The following is a 23138-nucleotide window of genomic DNA, read 5'->3' on the forward strand; positions in this document are numbered from 1 at the left end:
CAAGCAGTAACAGATGCATCTCAAAAGGTACTCTTAAAATCTGAGGATGAATCTTAAGTATGCATGTGATTAATACAACACTGTTACTTCATACAGAATGGGACACACAACAAGACTCAATTCAAATGTGACAGGGAGTCATGGTTTACTTGACATAAACTTTTGGTACATTGAATACCCATTTTGATCAACTTAATGCAGGCGAGCTCCACAAAACGTTTTCCAAAGATGCTGGTGTAAGAATTAGCCTTAAAGGCAGAATCCTTCTTGTATTCAGTGAGCAGCTCTGACACTTTTCTGTCTTGGTAAACTGAGGGATGAAGTCAGAGTTGAACCACACAAGGATCAAGTAACAGGACACGTTATGAATACAGACACAGTCACTGTACTTCGTGGTGTATGACAGTTTAAGACAGTGGTACAAACTTGTAAGGCAATTATAAACTATACATTCTCTGAGGGAGGGGGGGCTGTGGGCGTATCATTTAATTGAATCAATTCAATTCCTTTTAGGTAATTGAATTCATAATTGCTAAGGCCATTATGCATCAGGGAATATTGAGGATTGTGGCTTTAAGGCATTCACATTGTTGTAGATCTGTTTTAAAAAACATGTGGACCTAAAGGCATAATTAAGTAAATGACAACATCCTGGTGTAAATTATAACACATGTGCTTCAATTAAATCTTTAAACAAAAAATGAACGGGTAAAGGTTTGCTATAGATCAAAGCAGGGTATAAAATGTATGTTTGGTAAAGGCTACTCTACTTGCAAAGCAATGATTGTGAAGAAAACCGTCAAGGGAACGAGTCAGACGGGACATCACTCAGCGCCCGGTTCACTTTTAATCTCCTCCACACTGTTGAAGTGATTGGCTAGCTCGCGCAACACGGCTGTCCTGCCCAGATGGTCGTTCCTTCTCTTCTCCATGATCATGTCCTCCAAACTCTGAAACTCCAGCACGTGGGAATGTTTCTCGGACAGGAATATTTTCAACCTGTAGGGCTGTTTGCCTATCCGTATCTCTCCACCCATTTTGAACTCGCGCTTGCCGAACCTGCACCAGGCGGCGAAGCACTCTGAATTTCTCCAGCTCAGCTCTCGGTCCTTCAAGCCGACTTGCTCCATCGCGTTCTGCACGGCCACGTCCGGCGCGAGAGGCTTGAACCTGTACAGGTCGTTCACAATCCGACACCTCCTGCCCTGACTGGCGTCTGTCAGAAAGCTGTTCTTCACCTCGGACCGGTGCAGGTGCACCACTTGGAAGTCCCCCACATACACGGCCCAGTGCGGGTACTGGCCGGTAGCCACGAACTCAACCAAGTCGCCCGCTTTACATTTGTTCAGCAGATTCTCCGGGGAGTAAGCCTCCAGGTCGGCGGACTTGACGCTCTTCTCGTAAATGCATTCATCTCTGTTGTAGACGGCGCACTCCACCTCGTCGCGCTTGTCGTAGTGTTTCTCTTCCTGATTCTGGTCCTTGTCGGTGCCGTCGGCGGCACTGCCATCCTCCAGCTCGTCGTCGTCGTTGGAGAAGATGTAAGAAACGCCGATCCGCGGGCCGTCCTCGGTGTCCACGCCGTTCGGGTCCACCGTGGGAACTTCTGCGTAACTTAAATGTGACAACTTGTCCACCTGGTTTCCCATGCCGCCGCCGCCGCCGCTGCTCCCCGGTGGCAGCCTGTAACGCGATCTGATGCTGAGCTGTTACCAGTCGCCAAACATCACCAGCGTCTGCCAGCGGCGCACAAACCTACATAACAATAGAGGTCAAAACTTCCTGCACCCGGCGGAAAGGGGGTTTATCCAAATTACGCATAGGAATATCTCCAAGCTGTGACCGCGAAGGCAGCCTGTTGGTGATCTATCAACAAGTGGAGTCGGGAGGAAAACGCAAAGTGGTTTCAAATGCAGCGAGGAGAAAGATCCTCCAGGTGTAGCCTCGCTCCCGGAGACTCACCTGCCGTTTCCCTGCGTAAAGTTCCGTCCGCCGGCTGCCACACAAACAGAGAGAATTACAATCCAAATCCTCGCCGCACAGGAGCCACGATATGTATCTTTTCTCCGCCGCAGATAAGGTAGTCCTGTAGATGGCTTCCGCACTGTACAGCACACATGACGGTGAGCTGAGTGTGTGTTTGGAGGCAGATCTGTGGCTTGGCATCGCCACGGCGACTGTACGATCTGCTTTTAAAGCGGAAGTGCGCGCTATTTTCACGACCGCCCCTTTAATACCTGCATGCTCCTCATCCCCCCACACACACACACACACACACACAACTGCGCTCCTGAATGATGTACCAGAAATAAATGTTCTACTTTCCATTTATCAGCAATTAAGATATAATTTATTGCCCATTTTAGATACAGCTTCTTCATTTGATGCACCTTGGCTTTTCACTGTGGAAGCTGGAATACAAAGAATAAAAGTATATATTATAAATATATAATTACCATCACGATAAAAGCCTGTAATATTCCTAAAAATATTCCTATAGGGAATATTTGGTGTAGTCACTAGCGAGTTTATAGCGAGCTTATATTATTTTATAATGTTCTTTATCTCCTATGGTATTCCTATAATATTCCTATAATATTCAAATAGGGACTTGTAGTTTTTCTGTAATATTTCTAGTATCCTTCTAAAGACTTGTAGGATTAGTTAGGAATAGTTAGGAATAATTAGGAATAGTTCTTTTCTGTAAGGGAAATTAATTTGTGTGACCACGAAATCTCTCAATTTATCAAAAACTGATATTAAGTAGGATAATAATTTGCCCCTTTTAGATGACCGTTTCTTTCTTTGATGCACCGTGGATTTTCACTTTGCAAGCTGAAAGAAGAAAAAAGCGGAGTGGGGAAAAAAAACTTCCATCCAGGGGCTAAGTAGCTGATTGGAGACAAATCTACCGGATGACAGGGGGAAAAGGTTTCCAACATCTGCATTGATATTTTACTGTTTTGACCACCTGTCTGTCCTTGGGTGAACTGCAGCCGCACAGTCATTTGCTCGCTCTCCTCTCCTGGTGGGACCGTAATGTCTCCATTACTTTTGTAGTGGCTTCTGGCCTGCCTAGACTCGCTCTCAGTCATGGGCTATTTTCTCACTATGTATCCCACAGGCAAGGGGAATGTGCACAGTATGCCCCAAAAACGGCACACTGCAGCAGCCTCTCCGTGAAAACACCTGTCCTGAAAGTGTGTGGCTGTGAGTGAGAGACTGGAGAGAGAGAGAGAGAGAGAGAGAGAGAGAGAGAGAGAGGTGGATGAGAGGGAGGATGAGATTAGCTGTGGGGTGTTTGACATTTGACAGGCTGCAGAGGAAAACATGACTGTTAAACTCTGTGAGTAAGACAGAGAGACAGAGAGGTGTACTTTGTTAACACGGAGCAGAGCTTGACCCTGACCTCCGTTTCGAGCCTGGTACCCACTAGAGAGATGGGTTACAACCAACTGCAAAGTCTCCCTCCAGAAGTCATAGATACAGTAGATATGACTGAGGACGTGTCATGTGTCTCAATAGAAAAAAATACTCTCCTTCTTATCCCTTCCCTGTCTAGTCTGATTTCAGCAGACAGGATGGCTTCAGTTGCCACAGTGGAAAGAGAGGGACAGATTAGGAAGGAGGCCACTTTAGACTTTGGCAAAGCTCCCTAAGACTATCAGGTGAATTAAGAGACTGGGCTTGGTTAGAGTGACACAGGATCAGAAAATGTGATTTTCAACTCTATGTAATCCAGATTGGATGGTTTTTCTTTCCTGTTTACTCTCTAATGGAAAGATTCAATCTGGGTCACAGGGTTCAAATCTGTTATTTCTCTGCGTAGATCCAGCTCTGGACTGTGCCAAAGTCAAGATGGCTTCTGAAACTGACTTGCATTTCTGTTTTGTATGAGTGAGGAAATGATTGGGTTTAGTTCGGCATTACTGAGAGCTCACAACAGAAGTTTTCTTGTGCTCCAGGGAAGTTTGATTCAAAAAGTGTACAGCTATAACAGATGACACCAGGAGGGAGATAAACTACAACCCATCATGTACTGACCAGATAACAAGATGCAACATGATTCATTCGCAGCTGGAACATTGTCTGAGGAGAAATCTCATACTTCCACAGTTTGCAGACTTGAAATGAGGTAAAGATGGCAAACACAGATATCTAAGCAGCAGAATGGCAGTGCAGTGTGTAAGAAGGCACTATAATTTCCCCGTCACCTTCACTGACCTTTCATCACCATTGGCTCAGGCTGTACATCCACAACCTAAAGCTTTCTTTCATCCCATTCCAGCCTCAAGTCGTGCAGCATTAGTTAGTGGCAACAATGTATGTGATGAAGTCAAACATAATGCATATACTCCGGAACATTTTCATATCAGTGGAGGATAAGGTGAGGACATAAGGAAAGAGACGAACTATTAGAGCCCATTTGACTGCTTATTGGAGCTTGTTATCCTCGGGTGGTGTGACCCAGTTTACGCCCCTGGTGCCCCCTGGTGACACACTGTAATTTGTGGTGCTGGGAAATTACTGGAGCAGGGAGACCTGGGAGACGTAGTCAATTAGGCAGGGCTGCACCTGTCTGGTGGGGGCACAGCCAGGGGCGAGCACAGTCACAGACCGCAACCTTAATCTTCACCCAGGATATCCGTGGCGTTCATAGATTTCAAAAGCTTCAGATCGGTGAGTGTATCAGAGATGGTGCTTGTGTTTTTATTTTTGAAAGCGCCCAATGTCCATCTAAATCTATGAGGCTAGGTGAACGGGTGTATACTTGAGGCAGATGGACAGAGCATCCGGCTCGCCGCGTCTTGCACACCATCTGTTCCACCTGGCTTGGAAAACATCGACAGAGTACAGCCTAATATCATGTAATGTGATTGGCTATGGTTCAAAGCCAATGGGGGGTTGGAATCAGTCTCATCAGTCTGTGACACGGTGATGATCAAGTCCAAGTGTTGCAAAACCTGCAACTCATTGATACATACACTACCAGTAAAAAGTTTGGACGCATTTTTCATTCTCTTAAAGCCATTTTGATCTAAAGGCTTATGCTTAAATGCTTGAAATTTGTTTTTAGACAAATATAAATAGTGAAGTTGATGCCTATGTATGGATTTCTTTCCAAAGCCTTTGCCTTTCCATCAAGGTAAAGGGTGGCTACTTTAGTTTTGATTTGTTTAACGCTTTTCTGGTCACTGCATAATTCCATTTGTGTTATTTCATAGTTTTGATGTCTTTACTATTATTCTAAAATGTGGAAAATAGTAAAAATAAAGAAAAATGTGGTGTGTCCAGACTGGTAGTGTTTAAGGAAAGATGACACTGCAGACAATTTAAGGGAGGAAAAAGATTTTTTTCTTATTACATATTTATTTATATTTTCATATACTTTTTACATATTCATTTGTAATAATAACACGTATCTCTGGAGCAAGGGGAGATAGGCGGGGATGGAGGAAGGGCATGTTGTGGAGGAATGTCACTTTCTTTTTTTTTAACCCATTTAATTACAAGAGCATCATATCATTATTATTCGGTCAATAATATTCACAGTCCCATTAAACAAGCTACAACAAAGATTTCCTAAAATGTAGGCTGACATATAAAACTAGCATTTTTTTTTTAAACACTGGTGGATGGAAGGGGGGAATCTGGGATGACTGAGTACTGCAGGGGGACCGACTAGATAAGGGTCTGGCAGATCGTGGGACTCTTATTGTGAAATGTAGGTGTGTACGAAAACACACCGTGGGACTGAGTGAGGTGTACAATACACACGCACACACAACATACGCACAATGGTCTCTACACAGTCATCATGCTTCAACGGGACCTCATGTTAGTCTCTTTTTCTACATCACCATCATGTTATTAGAAACAACAACCACAAGTCGGTCAAAAAACTGCAGAAGGCAAATCCCTTCAACAATAAAGAAAGAAAAACTCAACAAAATGAGTTACCACTCTAAATGCGATAAAAAGTACTCTATGTCCTCGGAGCCACACTGAAAATTCATGACAGACATCAGACACTTTTTGGGCCATCACATCTCTCACTCGCTAGGCGAAACATTAGCATTTCTATCCCATGGGTCTGTGGCAGGGCTTTGAAACAAAGTTGCCTACTCCTCTCTGGACTACAAACCCTATTTTTCAAAACACGGTTGTAAACAGAATCCCTTGGAGAGTGCGGTGGACTGGCCAAGAGTGCACTGCACACTAACTGGAGTCGAGCCAGGGAGAGATCCTGGCAGGCAGCAGTGGCAACGGGCCTGGGTCAAACACATAGACTCGACTGTTCTGTTGGATCACATTAGGTGCACTTGGTTAATCTTGTCAGATTTTTTGGAAAGGGGTGAGGGTTAACAGTTTGTGAACCAATTGTGTTGATTTCATTGATTAGATATACTCAAATGCCTCTAAATCATTTCAAAGAATCTTAGAAAATCTAAAAAATGTGAAAAAAAAAAAATAAAAAAAAAATAAAATCAATGGATTTGATCCAAGACCTGGTAGCTGTTGATAGGCCAACATTAATAAGGCAGCAAAATAAAAAAATGACAGTAAAACAGAAGTTTCTGAAAAAAATCACAATAAAAGAAAAAACCAAAACAAGAAAATTTGGTCTTTGGTGTTCTCTCATGTTGAGAGAGAAATGTTCTGCAAAAAACAGGATAAATAACAGCAGGTTCCTCTGATGCCCAGTCAAATTCTAATTCAAACCTATTTGAGTTCCAAGATGAAACACTGCCTAGTGGCAAACAGCGTGAACTACAGCTCTGAAATCATGCGAGCAATACTAGGGATCCAACCGATCCAATGTAAAAAAACAAAACAAAAAAAAACATTTCACATGACATTACTTCATCCACAGGTTTGGAGGAATCCCGCACAGTGCAAATTATAAATGCCTCCAATATCAAGAACAAGTCATGAGGAAGGTATTCTTATGACATAAGTTGTGCAACGGTATCATGCATCAGATCACTTAATGTGAGACAATACAGGGAGGGGGGGGGGAGGGGGGGTGAGTCCAAAGACTTGGTCCTAAAATGCATATGTCACATGATTCCTGAAGACGTCCATTCAACACTTAGGTCATTTATTCTGTGGATCATTTTTATAACATCTATAATATTAACCATGTTACTCTCTCCTCTCAAGGATAACAACAACACCCGTTGACTGAAGGGCAGAGGACCTTCGCCTGTCAGTGGCGAACAGCGCTTTTGTTTCCAGTAGTGTCCCATTATAAGGTCTTCTTATATGCTGCACCTGCATCACTGTTATATACTGTGATGTCAGCACCACCCCAACAGATAACACTGCCTTGTTACAAACACGAGCAATCACATGGGGGAATAGCTTGGGGGTCGGTACTGTACTAGTGTTGACTAGTCTTTCAGAAGGGCGATGCCTCATAGGCGAATGACGGGTGGGGCTTAGTTTCCCATGACAAGATATGGATGGAAGAGGGCGGGGCTTGTGAAGGTTGGCGTTTCCTTGTGACCGGACATGGAGAGGCGGGGTTGGAGCATGTGTGAGAATTTGCTCCCTCGCTGGGAGGTGACATTGCAACAGAAGGTGGTCCTTTTCAATGAGATGGCGTTTCATCGCGACCAAATGTGGAGGTTTTGGGGCCTATGTGGCCTATGTGGGCTGGTCCTTCTGCAGCGCTGAGATGTCCAGAGAAGGAGGGGCCCGCCCACTCCACTCCTTCAGCTGGCCCTCCTTGAAGAGGAGGTTGAGAGCGGGCAGGGGCACGCCGGACTCGGCCGGCGGCTGGCTGAGAGGGCCCGACACCCCGCTCTCCGGGTCAGCGGTCTGGCTGCCGTCCTGCCAACACAGGGCAAAGGTCACCGGTCAGAACACATGGTGCAACAGACGGCATGTGGAGCAAGGATGAATTTTTCTGGGATGAAAAGTGTAGGCAAAGGCCTGATCTAGGTAGAATGGTCTCATATAGGTAGAAGGCGAGATGTTCAAAACTAAAAGTTATTAATATTTAGGCAAAACACAGTCCCTATGTTTACAGGCATGGAGAATTATGTTCTTAACCTGGTTTTGGGTCAACACATGTAAACATTATAAATAATATAGATAGAATAACCCAGGTAAGCTTGTACTCCTGACACCTGACTTACAATATTAAACATGTTACTGTGGCATGTTAATATCTTACTCCTTTCACTTTTATTCTTTGCAAACTCAGACTGGCACAGCCTTATGGGTACATTTTGATCTCATGAGACACTTGCAACTGCAGCATGCCGTTAATGTGAAGCAGTGCAGTGTTTTTGACTGCTTGAGAAAAGTTTCTACTGGATGTGATTGCTCAAAATACCAGCTCATCCTCATCCAGTCAAGGTGCCGTGCCTTATCAAAATAAAGGAGTCCAACAGTATAAACTTAGGGAAACAGATGAAAGAGCAAGGCGACTTCTTTCCCAATGGCAGTCTTTCCCCCCCATCACCCTTAATTTCTATCTATAGATACTAGTCAAGCTGCAGCCATCACTTGCTCCAGTGGTAGCGAGTTGTATCAAACTGCCAATCCCTTCACAGCGTGTAAAGGGTTTCATTCTAAAATGCTGTAAGCCTATCCCTTTTGGGAAAAAATGATACAGTACCTGCTGTTCACTGCTCCATTATACCATCAAATATGTTTTTATCTTAAATATGTTTTTGTATCTTTTTGTAAGCAAAGATCTAGTTAGCCAGTAACAGCAATAATCAATAGTAAATTAAACATTGATGCCAGCAATCAATTTGTAAGAGTGAGACACATTTTCAAAATAGCAGATATCTCATTTTGGAAATAAACTCTCTATCTGTTGTCCAGTACTGACCACAACCAGAGAGATCTAGTTGTGTATAAAACCTAATTCTGGTTGTTAATATTTTTCTGCTGTAGGTAGATGGCCCTCAACCCCAATCACCACCCTCCTTCCAGGGAGGCATTAGCAAACACCCTTATACCTACTTTTGCAAAAATAAGAAAGTGATTATGTGTTTTGACTCTTTCACCCAACAACCTCCTCTCAAATTGTTAATTCTTCTTCCATGCAGGTCTTGAAGACGCCCTCATCCGCCACAGAAACAACTTCAAGATTTTCAAACAAGAAAAAAAAAATCCAACCCACTCTCCTCTTTCATTTCCTATTGAAGCCTTATGAGTATTGGATTGACAGCGCAAAGTGAGGTAACAACTGATTCCTGCCTATTGGAATCGGCAGCAACCTCACCCTGATTCACCTGCTTCACACCAGCAACCAATATCAGCTGGGATTGTGACTGCTGGAAATAATCATATATCATTTTGAGATACTCATACATCATTTTGGCCATTTTCAGAGAGGTTTAAAAAAAAAAAAAAAGGATAGTTCTGGTGCTAATTTCTGATTTGATGAGTCATGTTCAACGTTGTTGAAAAAAATACCTGACAAACGCAAATCTGTGACCATAAAACTGTTAATTTAAATATTGATCACACTGGTATTAGAGCTACTGTATATTTCTTGGTGCAAGAATACTATTTAATCATTATAATTTAACTAATATTGACTCAAAATAAAAGGTTTACAGAGTATTTGCATTCTTTTTATTATTGCTGAATTACCAGTTCATGAAAGCCATAGGCCACTCGAGGGAGTGCACTGTGCTTCACATCATGCCGAACAAAACCTCTTGCGTGTCACAGCCTCTTATAGCTCACTGTTTGACTGGAAATTTGAATGGGGTGATGACATCACTGGAGGAGGCCTTTAAATATGCCAGAAACCTTTGCTGTTTCTTCAACTGTGACCAAACTGGTTTTCAACTAGCCTGCATACTAGAGGTAGTTGTATCTGAGCTACATTAAAACAACAGTGCTGATAAAGTCAGATATAAATGATTAATGATTATCTTGAACCTTAAAGCTGTAAAATGAAACCTTTCTTATCTCTAAGTCCTCATATTCTCACTGGACCTTGTTGCTTCTTTTCCTTGCTGCAAGTCGTCTCAAGTGGCAGAAAGATGGGAGAGCGCTCTTACCTGGAATGACTGAACGAAGCTCAGCACCTTCAGTGATAGCTTTCGGCTCGAGTGAAGTAGCTCTTGGAGGCTGAAACCACCAAAAAGTTGAAGTCAAGCATTGCTTCAACACTCGTTTTAAACAACTGTGAATTCATTTTTCTGGAGCGGGGGAATGAAAGTGGCACTGAGTGCTGTTTTACCTCTCTTTGCTGCACAGTTTGTGCGAGGCGATCTTTCGACACACTTTGCGGTTGAGCTCGGAGCTGAAGAGGGGCATGCCGAAGCACAGCTCCAATGGGACCCACTCATCTTCAGATGACAGGGCTGAAAAACAGGGATTGGAAGGGGAAGGGAGGGATGGGGAATAAATACAGCATAAATTGTTAAGAAATCAGAGCGGCACACAAAAAGCAAGGGACAGAATTGTTACTTATCACAGAAAAAAAAACTTTTTTAAACAGAATTTTAAACAAGGGCATGGATGTAGGTTTTCAAAAAAGTATATTTTGCTTAAAAGTTATTTTACAAGTCATCTCCCATAATAAACTGTTCCAGTCATTCCAAATGAGTATGATAGCAAGAGATTGCCCAGTTACTGAACTGTTGTATATTAAACCTAACTGGATGCATATCATGTGACTACAACATCCTGGGATTGAATCTGGCCCAGAGCCTTTGTTGCATGTTATTCCCCTTTCACGCCTGTCTTTCTCTACTTTCAACTAATCTAATTAAGGTAAAAATGCCCAAAACATAATCTTAAAAAATATATACTGTACATATAAACCAAAAAAAGAAAGACCTACTGTCCGTCTTTCCTTTGCCTTCTCCGTTGTTCTCCTCCGTCACCAGCTCAAAGGACTCCGTGCTGCCGTTGGTGTCCAGGCCTCCGCCAAGATGAGTGTCTCCTTGGAGACGAACAACAACTTTCAATCAGCATTAAGGCATCGAAGGCCTGATTCTGGGAAATCGATTACGGCTAAATTACGGCTTGAATGACCTTCAATTAACCTCCATTATATGCACAACTTCAATCCAAGCTTTGACTTAATTTGTGTAGATTTGTTTTGTTATTGCTGAATAAAGACCATGGGTTTGTCCATTAAAATAAATTGTGCACTGTATTAAAATGCTTTTATGTGCGTAGCTATCCATGTCCAACAAAATCTGTGATCAATTAGATCAACAAAATTGAATCAGAAAATCTCAAGGAAAAGGCTAAGAATGTTCGATCTGCATCCATTAGCAAGGGCTTTCACAATAAGAGACACAATTATACAGACAAACAGCATAATTAAACTGGACTGCTAGCAATCCTTATCAAATTTGCACCATCAGTGCTAATGGCCATCAGAGGCAAGGACATCCTTACTAATTCAACTATATGTCTTGTCACTCAAATGCTCACACGCACACACACGTACGTAGGCACGCACACACACAAACACACACACACACAGTCAGAAACACGAACTTCAAACTTCAAAAACACATTGGCCAAGAAGAGTCTTTGCTTCTCTGAACAAAAGTGAGTGTGTGATGGAATAAGGGATCATTTCAAACACAGCATGGGTCTGTTTTGGGGTCCCATATGTAGCTGAAACTGTGTGTGTGTGTGTGTGTGTGTGTGTGTGTGTGCGTGTGTGTGTGTGTGTGTGTCCTTGGCCCCCACCCCTGCAGTCAGTGGTGTCGCTGGCCCTGCGGCGGTGCCTGTTGTTGGAGTTGAGCATGGTGATGTAGCCGCACTGGTGCTCCAGATCCACATGCTCCTTCAGCGTCCGCAGGGCCTTGTGCACACACATGTTGGAGTAGGAGAACTCTGCAAGGGAAGGAGAGAGAGGGACGGGCCACATCACTTCAACTCACATCTGGGTAAAGTTACTCTGTGGCAGACATCCTGGGAATGTTTCATCTTGTATGGCAAAAATGGATCCAGTGGGAACGTCCCAAAAGTGCACTCTTGCACTCCAGACGGGACGAATGCAAGCACTCAAAGGAGTGAATGGGATTTTATGTGGATTATCTTATTGAAAAGTACTGTGCCAGTTTCATATGAAAGGTATTTCTCTGGCGGATATAATATTCTGAAAGCAAAAGTATTAGGAGGATGAAGGATGAGAATCGCATTAAATTGTTACCATTAAGCTGGATACACAATAAAAGGATTCAAAAAGACGATTCAAAATGCTTACATAGGATGTTTGGAGAGTTAAGCCCTCAAAGCCAAAATAGGGATGCACCGATACCGATACTGGTATCGGTATCGGTGCCGATACCAGGCTAAAATGGAATATCGGTATCGGAGATTTTACCCAAGACTAAAATCTGATACCGAAAGCCATGAGTAACATGTAAGAAATAAAAGCAAACTGTCTTGATTTTATGCATTTGTGGCACGTAGAAGCCTGTATTTCTCAAACAGTGGGAAAAACAAGGATTTTATCTCAATAATTTTGTCCATTGACCCCAAACTAAGGAAGTAAGCCTGCACTGTTCAGTAAAAGTAATGGATCGGATCGGTACTCAGTATCGGCCGATACTTAAACTTTCATACTCGTAATCGGTATCGGCATTGAAAAAGTGGCATAGGTGCATCCCTAAGCCAAAACAGTGAATATTTGAGTCACCAGAGAAAGGACCACAATTGGCTTGCTGGATTGAGGTAGTGTTAATCATTTACACACAACTTGGCACTGACTGATAATCCAGCATCAATTTTAACAGTGAATAATGATATTATTATTAGCCAATAACCTATTCCTACTGTATAACCTAGGAAAGTTTGGCCTGTGCCAGTGAACCTTCAACAAACATCCCCTGACGACAAAGTCAGTCTCCCATTCTGTTTCAATGGATCAGCTCCAGGCTGTACATTAGTCAGGCATCACACATTAGTCTTCACTCTGTGGTTTTGAGCTTTGGGCTATATAACATCAATTACCAATTAATTTTACAGCTGTATTCACATAGCTTACCTCCTTTCAGATCCTCCTCATCGAAGGGGAATGGGATGTGAACTGTTTCTCCGTGGCCGTGCATTCCATGACCCTGAGGGTACACACACAAACACACACACACACACAAACTTTATCAGGCATTAATGTGGTTTAAAGTTTTTCTGTATGTGTGTGTGTGTGTGTGTGTGTGTGTGTGTGTGTGTGTGTGTGTGTGTGTGTGTGGGTGTGTGTATGTGTGCACACGCGCTCACCTGGATCAGTACTGCAGAGTGTGTGAGGGCATCATTGAGCATGGTCAGCACGTTGGACGTAGGGACGACTCCGGGGTCGTGACCCCAGGAAGTGATCAGCAACCTGTCATAAACCTGAAACAGAACACTGGTTCAACACAGGATGTTTCCACAGCAGACACCCACTGCCTTAGCTGTAACCATCGGGAATGCAGTATGATGGTAAATAGCATCATGTACTGTATGTGGAAACACAAGTAGTTTGGCTCCAGCAGCTCATGATTGACCATCCATCTATTATCTCTTTCTACTATGATTTGAAGATTCTGGGATTTATCAAATTAAGTTTCTACACATAATGAATAATCCTGCTAGTATTGCTAATATTAGAATTGGTTAATTCTAGGAAGTGAGAAAGATGTAGAGGAGGAATCATCTCTCCTTGCATGCTTCAAAACTGACATGTCAACTTGTCAGCAGAACATGCTCAACGTGGGATAATGACAGACCATGTGTCTATTGATATGATGTCATCACCCATCCCACTATGCAAAACATTAACATCGGTTCAAAGTTCCCACTGTGGCCCTGATGTAAAATTCCATGACTTTCTATAACTATGTCAGAGCGCTTCCATGACCTAAAAATGTTATTCCTTCCTGGTTTGTTAATGTTGTTTTCAGCTCAGAAATGTAAACAGTCTGGTTTCCACTGCAGTTAGGATCGCTGTGGAGAAAAACATCTGAAAACCACCATCTAATGCAATGAATGTGCGAAACAAGTGGGAAAACACATGCTGCTATATTGCTGTAAAGTGACCCATTTGTAAAATTCCTTGATATTCCCCGACTTCCCTAGAGAATTTCTCAAATTCCCTGATGTTCCCTGCCTGGGGAAGCAGTCTTGGATTTGCTTCAGACTACCTGGTCCTCAAATCAAAATGGCAAGGTCACAGTTTAAAAAAGAGGTAGGTGTCAAACAAGACTGAAGAAATATCCAATCAGGTCTTCGGTCTGACACTGAATATGTCTTGATTTTCACTAGCAACATGTGGCTTTTCTTATCTGACCTCAAAGAGTTATCTAGTCTAGGAAAGACTTAATTTTATCTGTGTACACTCACACACACACACACACACACACACACACACACAAACTCAAACTCAGACTTAAATTCAAACTCACACAGCAGTTTGGACTAACCTGGAATATATCTAGTAGTTTGGACTAACCTGGAATATATCTAGTAGTTTGGACTAACCTGGAATATGTCTAGTAGTTTGGACTAACCTGGAATATGTCTGGCAGTTTGGACTAACCTGGAGTATGTCTGGTAGTTTGGACTAACCTGGAATATATCTAGTAGTTTGGACTAACCTGGAATATGTCTGGCAGTTTGGACTAACCTGGAGTATGTCTGGTAGTTTGGACTAACCTGGAATATGCCTGGTAGTTTGGACTAACCTGGAATATATCTAGTAGTTTGGACTAACCTGGAATATGTCTAGTAGTTTGGACTAACCTGGAATATGCCTGGTAGTTTGGACTAACCTGGAATATGTCTAGTAGTTTGGACTAACCTGGAATATGTCTAGTAGTTTGGACTAACCTGGAGTATGTCTGGTAGTTTGGACTACCCTGGAATATGTCTAGTAGTTTGGACTAACCTGGAATATGTCTGGTAGTTTGGACTAACCTGGAATATGTCTGATACTTCAGACTAACCTGGAATATGTCTGATACTTCAGACTAACCTAGAATATGTCTGGCAGTTTGGACTAACCTGGAATATGTCTAGTAGTTTGGACTAACCTGGAATATGTCTAGTAGTTTGGACTAACCTGGAGTATGTCTGGTAGTTTGGACTAACCTGGAATATGTCTGGTAGTTTGGACTAACCTGGAATATGTCTGGTAGTTTGGACTAACCTGGAGTATGTCTGGTAGTTTGGACTAACCTGGAATATGTCTAGTAGTTTGGACTAACCTGGAATATGTCTGGTAGTTTGGACTAACCTGGAATATGTCTGGTAGTTTGGACTAACCTGGAGTATGTCTGGTAGTTTGGACTAACCTGGAATATGTCTAGTAGTTTGGACTAACCTGGAATATGTCTAGTAGTTTGGACTAACCTGGAATATGTCTGGTAGTTTGGACTAACCTGGAATATGTCTAGTAGTTTGGACTAACCTGGAATATGTCTGGTAGTTTGGACTAACCTGGAATATGTCTGGTAGTTTGGACTAACCTGGAATATGTCTGATACTTCAGACTAACCTGGAATATGTCTGATACTTCAGACTAACCTGGAATATGTCTGATACTTCAGACTAACCTGGAATATGTCTGGCAGTTTGCGGAGCCTGGAGCCCTTGGAGAGCAACAGAGACGGCGGGCCTTGGCCGGTCACATGGTACAGGTACAGCTTGAACCAGATGGAGCTCACCTCAGGGATGGCCGGGCCAATGTGCTGCGGGGACAAACACACACACACACACACACACACACGACGTATACACAAATTTAAGTGCACAGAAGCATAAATAATGTATACATATGTATACACACTCACACAGACACACTGTCTCATTTATCACATACACACAGAATTTAAAATCAAACAAAAAGCAAAAAAAGCCAAAAGAAAATTTTGGTTTGTGTCATCTCACAGGATTAGGAACCTTCATTCTCTGTGTTGTTCTTCTGTCAGAGAGTATAAATTGAAACTGCTGTTGGAGATGTGAATAGAAAAAAAAAAGCACAAAGAAAACAATTCATCGATTCCCATTTCACTGAGTCCCAGCAGTCTGAGAATAAACAGCAGCCTGAATGTTACAACAAGAGTTTAACTTCTCTCTCTCTCTTTCTGTCTCTGCGCTCAGCCAGAAAGCTGGAGCATGGCCAGGCGGTGGAATTGCTTATGAGTCTTTCTCTCTCTCTGTAGCTTTGTTGTTGGGGGCAATTGCAGGCTGAGCATTCACACACAGCACATACACGCAGTCACACACCACCCCGGGCTGTTCACACTGCACACATAAGAGTATACACACAGCAAACACACACCCACCAAACAGATCTCTCTACATCCCCAACACACATGCCACTTGATCCAACTTCCCAGCCTGCCACAGAGTATCCTCCAGGCTTCAGTACCTGAGGCGTGCAGCTGCTGATGGGCCTGATCTCATTGCTAAGCGGCGCCATGGAGACCAGCAGCTTGTAGTTCTTGTTGAGGACGCGGCTGCAGGTGGCCTGGTCCAGACCCAGCAGACTCTCACAGCGCAGCATGTCCAAGGGGAAACCTAGAGGGGGAAGAAACGAGGGGGCGGAGAGACAAAGAGAGAGACAGAGGAATTTGGTATGTGGAGTAGACTGGGAGCCAAGTGAGAGTGATTGGGTCTTTCTGAACATGCCTTCTTGTGTCCTCCATGATGTGCTTAACACTAACAGTAACATTGAACGTCCGAGGTACGATTCCAAAACAACAGAACGCCAAGAACAAAGGGCAGATAAAGATCCCAGAAGTTTACTCGCCAGCCGAGGAAGCATTGGATGGTGATTTGGCCGATGAGGATGAATGGGAAGCCCAAAGATTCATTGCGAGAACAATCATGTCCAAAAAGCGCCACAGTCTATAGCACAGAGCCAGTTTTAATTGATCGCATGACTTCAAGCACACAGTCTATCCCAAACTATAAAGATGCGTTCTCTGTGCTCATGTTCTTCAGAAGATTGTTTTCTCCAAGACAACTTGGGAAGAACGTTCTCCACAAGAATACAAATATCAACTTGGATCGGCATTCTTGGATCTGATAATCACCTACTGTCTCTGGACTTACTGACAGATATACAGTATATCAATGCACTGATATGAACTGCTGATATTGCCCTTTCACAGACAAATCAACATCAGGGTATAGTTCTGTGGATATTTCCACCATCACTTAAATTTAGTGAAAGAGGTTTAGGCACTAATGTTTTACACTGATTCTACAACCTAGAGAAGAACAATCATTTACAAAACACGGTTTATGCAGTCTGATCGCCGTTTTCATTTTGTCTCAGTCTACAGTAGGTTTTGATGATGATTTGTTTACGATGAATAATTTGAGTTAACCATTCAACTTTACAGCTAATTTAGGAGGAGTGCAGTGCTGAAGCAATGAAGAAGACCAGAGTGTCTGGTCTGTTGGCAATTCACAAAATTTGTTTTTGTTGGCAAGACAAACTTTCCTGTGTTCCTAAGTGAACAATTATCAACTCATCACTACTAGACTCAAAAATCCTGTATTAGTAGGGGCTTAGTTTGAGCCAACAGGCTCTCACAGCGCAGACCATCCAGAAGAAGCCTAGGAGAGCAGATGAGGAGGATTGAGAGATAGACAATCAGAACTGAGGCACCCAGCCAACTCAAACAAACAGCATCTGGTGGCACAATGGTAACTACAAGGAGATTTGCTTTGTTGTGGCTGGAGGAGTTACTCTCTGCCGCTCCCCCTGGGGACACTAGTCAAAAAATACAGCTTTATTATGGATTCAGTGTATGCCACTATCCAGAAATACACCACCATATTCAACAGAAACCGTCCAGAATTAGACAGGTGTAAGGCAGACAGACAGCTGAGAGTGACAGCAGTAACGACATGGTGCAGTCTGTCTGCCACAACACCACAAGTGGAAGAACACCTTCCTCTTTGGTAACTCCAGAGGAGCTTCCACCCTGTTCATGAACTTTCACATGAAAATGACACTTCAATACTTCAATATTCATCGACCTACTAAGACTAAAGGGTTAATTCAAGTGTTAAGTGGGAGTTGTTCAGCTGGGGAAGAGAGACATGACATCCCAGACCAACCCCGTCTACTTCACCACACAAAACACTGCAGTCATATGTTCTGGACTGTCTGATGAGCCAATGGCAGTGATTCAGCTTCTGCACATTTGGGTCACAGTTTGGGATGACCGGTTGGGATTTTACTAATTGGCATATAGAAAAACAAAAGCACTTCCAGTAACAAGACAGTCAATTATATTTAGGTCAGAAACATATTTGCGGTTCCATGGCAGAGCAGTTTTGGCATTTTATACATTTTTACTTTCTATTTTTTGAGAACCCTCCATCTCCCTTAAGAGAATCCAGACCTCAAGCCTACGACCATCAAAAGAAACATCTAGTAGAGGCCGACCACTTTCATCGATTCCGGGGCTAAATTTCATAAGACTTGAATCAACTGCTTGCTCACATTTCAAGTCACAAAGATGTAGGCTAGACTGATCCTGTGCTTTGAATGTCACACACACACAGTTAATGTCAGATGACAATGTCAACAAGACAACTTCCTGTACACGCACACGCACACACACACACCTAAATCACTCTGCACAGAGTTCTCACCCTCAATTCCGGTTGTGGCTAACCAGTCTGACTGATATCTGCAGTTTTGAAAGTGTGTCTGCAATATCACTACAAAATGATGACTGCATTTTTATCATTAATCATGTTATCTGTCAGCAGAAAACTAATTGCAGACAACACAGAGGGAGCAAGGGAATTGTGTGCAGGCTTACATAGAAGTAGACAGAAGTATGAGTTTCCATTTTGTTGGTTAGCTGCTGAGGAGAGGGGGGAGGGGAGGGGGTGTTCATTTTAAATTGCAGGCTCATTGGGGCGGGGGGAGGCAGTAAGGGGGCCTGAGGACGACTGGAAACCAAATTCAGTATGCAGACCAGATCTGACCTGCAGGCTGGGTATTTAACACACGTGATCTAGAAACATGTATAGGAGTGTGATGCATCTAGGTCTGGTGTGATGTTACCTATACTGGGTATGAGAGGGAGTGTGACAGGTCACTGTGTAGTTACCTATGTTAGGTATATCGGGCCCCTGGTCCTGAGTGAGTTCCTTGTTGTAGCGCAGGAAGAGGATGGTGTTCTTCAGGGTCAGAGCGTGGTCAAAGTATCGCTGGGCCTCGCCCTCTGCTGTGCTCTCCACCTGGGGACAGAGACCAGGAAGGAGCTTGAAGCGCAGTGTGTGCGCATGCATGTACTGATTCCATGTGAGCATGTATAAACATCAAGTTTTTTTCACACATGGCCAAACATTTGGTGCCAGCACTAAGGCTTTACCTATGTGTATATCACTTTGCTACATCGAGCTAGCATCCCTTAATGTCTCATAGCAAATGCTGGCTTCCATCAAGGTTCAGACTGAGGCCTCACAAAGGGAACACGTTAAATGAATCTTTATTTTCAATGTTGGCATCATTGGTCTCACCTTTTCCAACTCGGCCAGGAAGCTGTCCAAAGTCTCGTCAGACAGCTTACCCACCTCAAACATGGTCACTGCATGGCTCTTCAGGTTCTGGTAGGAAGACAAAAATGCAGAAGAACCTAGTTAGACACAAGCTGTGGGATCTACAGTCAATGTCCAATGACGACGCTACCAAGAGAACTGGCTGTGCATTTATTGTACTTGGAGATTAAAGTCATCTGTTTCTATTATGCTGTCAACATTGAAAGCTTTTGTGTTGTGTGTGTGTGTGTGTGTGTATTCAAATCCCCTCACTGACCGGAGACAGGTTGCCCATCATGAGGAAGGCGGTGAGGGTGGAGTCGAAGAGGAAGGCGATCCTCTTGGTGGGCGCAACCGGGATGCTCAGGCTGCTGACGCTGGCTGTGTCTGCTGCCGAGAGACAGAAATACAAGACAAAAATGAAATAAATTCTGTGCAGTACCATTAGTGCATATATTAGTAAGGTTGGCCCCCATAAGAAATCAAAGCCTTAACACTAGTACTGTGAGTACAATGCTCTACCCGTTAAACTTAAAGTGACTCCAAACTACACAAGTGCTTTCTCGTCCCCCAACATTTCGCCCCGCTGTCTCATAAAGCAAGTTCAATATAGTCTCACATAGCTGGTTATCAACTGGCTCTGTCAACCCAGGATTTACCTATCCAGAATGAGAGCATTCACATGAAAGAGGCGGGGTTTGTAACAAACAGCCAATCACATGCAACATGGACAGATCCAGATCAGTGGATTTACTCATCACTGTCGTTAAGTTGTTGCAGCAGCAAAAGTAATAGGATTCAGTGGGGAAAAGGAAATATCATATAAGCACAAAACTAGAATATAAAAAAATAATCAAACAATTAAAACAATACACTATAAATAATTTTGGGATTATGTAAACATGCTGCCGACAATTTTAACACGTTAAGTAGATTGTAAAAGTGTGTATGGGAAAGAAATGGATTGCTAACATTTGTGTCCTTCTCTCAAATGGCAGGTAGCTTACATTACTTGACCATAGTTATCAATAGTGAATGAAATTTAGGCCTACTGTTGCATATAAATTGCGCTGAAATTATTTCATAGGATTCCTGAGAGTGGTTTGTGCAATAGACTTCACTTATTCCATCACTGCAGCCCTGGGCAACATGAGGCCGGCTTTGTGAATATGAAATCTTTTCACAGCCTGAATATGATAACACAATATTGCATCAATGAGAAGAATGAACACGTCTACATGACGGGCAGTGATAAGAATTTACACATTTACACTATTTGCAGTTTGCAATACTATTACTTTTCACTGTTCAAGTGTGTTTTTGTATTGCTCATATTTATTCATTCTTTTTGATAGAAGCCCTCTTTCATAGCCAGAGTGGGCCAATGGCCAGGGAACGCTACAAACATTTATTATATCTGATGTAGCCTAATAAACATTATAACTCTGATATAATAAATCATCACAGAAAACAAAGTGGTTCTACCGGTCTGTAAACACAGTCGCCCTGCTAACAGCCCTTCTCACTATCTGTTAATTCAATAGTTTCCCCGTATAGAGTTCTTTTTATTACTTGTCACTTTCATTTGAATTAAATGTCTCTGTTTCTCTCAGGATCCTGTAGGAATGGTGATTCCATGTTTCCACAGTGCTGATTGGTCAGGAGGCGGGCCTTTTATATGTTCTGATTCCATAGTCTGAACTGAACCTGCTCCGGAGCAGGTTAGCCGTGCAGTAGAGGTTACCACGGTGATCTACCCCGGTTATAAGTGAGCCACCTTTGTGAGACTGAAAAGCCAGAGTTAAGCCCAAAGTTAGCTCGCTAGCACTTTGTGAGACAGACCGCTGGTCCAGTGTTTTGCTTTTCTGTTCACTGACACTTTTTAAAGGATTTTTGGGGATGTACATATATACTTTTGCATTTGAAAATAAATCCCAGCATGCCCTGGGGTGACCCCCTGGGGCCCAATCGTGGGGCCTGTGAGGCTGCCTGAGCCAAGGGCTACAGAGTGGAAACCCAAAGGACTGAGTGGACACATCTATTTGGGTTAACAACACACAATGTTTAAAATCGCCACTTTGAGAATATCCAATTTGTAAGTTTGAGTATCTCCATTATTCATAACGGCACCAACGGGCATTATAAAGTTAAAATGAGACCAAAATGCTATTAATGTGAGCATAGCTTTCAGACCTGTGATTCACCTTTCTTAGGGACTAATTAGCACTGTTGTTTCAGAACGTTTGAAGTAACAATCAGAAAGTAGTGTGTGCACATACACCACACTGTGTGTGTGTGTGTGTGTGTGTGTGTGTGTGTGTGTATTTGTTTGCATACATCACAGTGTATATTCATGTGGATGTGTGTGTGTGTGTGTGTGTGTGTGTGTGTGTGTGTGTGTGTGTTCAGCCAGGCAGCCAGACCTTGGTCCTCCAGGCTGGTGGTGTCTGTGTCGGTGGCTGAGGAGCCTCCCTCCATGACGGGACTGCCCTGCTCCCAGGACAGCAGCATCTTCTGGGGGTCCATGGTGCTCCTGGCACACAGCAAACACACAGCCACACTTACTAACCACAGAAAGAGTACAGACACCACGACTCATGCACTCAAACCATGTGCGAGTTGAGTTTGTTGTTGTATAATTGTAGCTCCCTTCACAATTCAGAGAATTTCCATACTGATGAGTTGTAAAAACAGATATGGAAGGAGAGATGGCGAAGAATTTACTAGATGGATATGTATCAGATGGATGAATGGATAATGAAGCCCCAAATTTGAATTTAATTTGTCTACATAAGACATAAGTATCCTCACATATATAAGAGTTTGCTTTATATTGGAAAAAAACAGCTTTTTGCAACTTTCATAACCCATTGTAATTCAAAATACAGGTTTGTTTTACTTCAATGTTTAAAAATATTACTATAGCTCAACTAATAAGCAAAGCAAAATGTCTCAAATCCAGCAAATCAAAATGTAAACAAAGCCGGTGTTTCAACAGGGGGCACCATACTGCTATTGCGGACTGGGATGATAAATGGATGGATGGATAGATGGATGGATGGATGGATGGATGGATGGATAAATGCATGAGTGGATGCATGAGCAGATACATGATAGTAACAGATGGATAGAAAGATGGGATAGATGGATATTAAATGGCTGCATGGATGAACAGCACATACTTGAGTCTGTTGACAGAGGGGGCGCTCTTCCAGGTGGGGTGCAGCTGCTCTGAGCTGAACACCTGGCCCTTCTTCAGGGCGAAGCCCAGGCGACAGTACATGGAAACTGCATTCTGATGGGACACAGCAGAAACACAGTCAAACAGCCTTGTCCTTCGATCCCACTGACTTTTGACATTGTACATATCAGCCTGCTGCAATGCAGTGAAATGGTATCAGAGTTTGATGTCATTAAAGGACAATTCCACCCTCAGACTCAGTCATATTGTTATTTATCATCAATCTGTGATGTTCAATACATTCCAGCAGTTATTTTGTGATGAAGTGTTGTAATTCACCTTTTTGTTGTACCCACTTTTCCCTCAACCTGCCTCGTCTACCTCTACTTCAGTTTGTGATTTCCTACATTTCCCAGAATGCCTTTCGACAACCTCCAGAGAATTTTTGTACGTGTAGGTGGAG

At 43.0% G+C, this 23138-nt stretch overlaps 2 protein-coding genes across 3 annotated transcripts in view; both read right to left on the reverse strand.

Moving 5' to 3' along the window:
• Positions 1-384: 384 nt before the first annotated feature.
• On the reverse strand, positions 385-2154 carry lratd2a (LRAT domain containing 2a). The gene has a single exon (XM_071909056.2). The coding sequence runs from the start codon at positions 1647-1649 to the stop codon at positions 825-827; it is 825 nt and encodes a 274-aa protein (XP_071765157.1). The 5' UTR covers positions 1650-2154; the 3' UTR covers positions 385-824.
• Positions 2155-5338: 3184 nt separating this feature from the next.
• The window catches only part of fam91a1 (family with sequence similarity 91 member A1), a 28398-nt gene continuing 10598 nt past the window's right edge, over positions 5339-23138 (reverse strand). The window contains exons 11-24 of one of the 2 annotated variants that reach the window (XM_071909044.2): positions 22677-22789; positions 21918-22027; positions 19772-19881; positions 19477-19563; positions 19065-19194; positions 16355-16503; positions 15537-15671; positions 13225-13338; positions 12992-13064; positions 11689-11835; positions 10823-10924; positions 10217-10340; positions 10035-10104; positions 5339-7836 (exon numbers count right to left, since the gene is read on the reverse strand). In XM_071909044.2, the coding sequence (XP_071765145.1) occupies positions 7651-7836; positions 10035-10104; positions 10217-10340; positions 10823-10924; positions 11689-11835; positions 12992-13064; positions 13225-13338; positions 15537-15671; positions 16355-16503; positions 19065-19194; positions 19477-19563; positions 19772-19881; positions 21918-22027; positions 22677-22789 (1650 nt within the window). In that variant the 3' untranslated portion in view covers positions 5339-7650. Of the gene's footprint in view, positions 7837-10034; positions 10105-10216; positions 10341-10822; positions 10925-11688; positions 11836-12991; positions 13065-13224; positions 13339-15536; positions 15672-16354; positions 16504-19064; positions 19195-19476; positions 19564-19771; positions 19885-21917; positions 22028-22676; positions 22790-23138 lie in introns of both variants that reach the window. The other variant, XM_071909043.2, reaches the window with a different exon arrangement.

The sequence above is a fragment of the Centroberyx gerrardi genome, chromosome 19, assembly GCF_048128805.1.
Source record: "Centroberyx gerrardi isolate f3 chromosome 19, fCenGer3.hap1.cur.20231027, whole genome shotgun sequence".
In the NCBI taxonomy this organism is placed as follows: domain Eukaryota; kingdom Metazoa; phylum Chordata; class Actinopteri; order Beryciformes; family Berycidae; genus Centroberyx; species Centroberyx gerrardi.

Excerpts from the sequence above, each read along its gene's own strand:
- lratd2a (XM_071909056.2), bottom strand. The coding sequence starts at position 1,649 with ATGGGAAACCAGGTGGACAAGTTGTCACATTTAAGTTACGCAGAAGTT.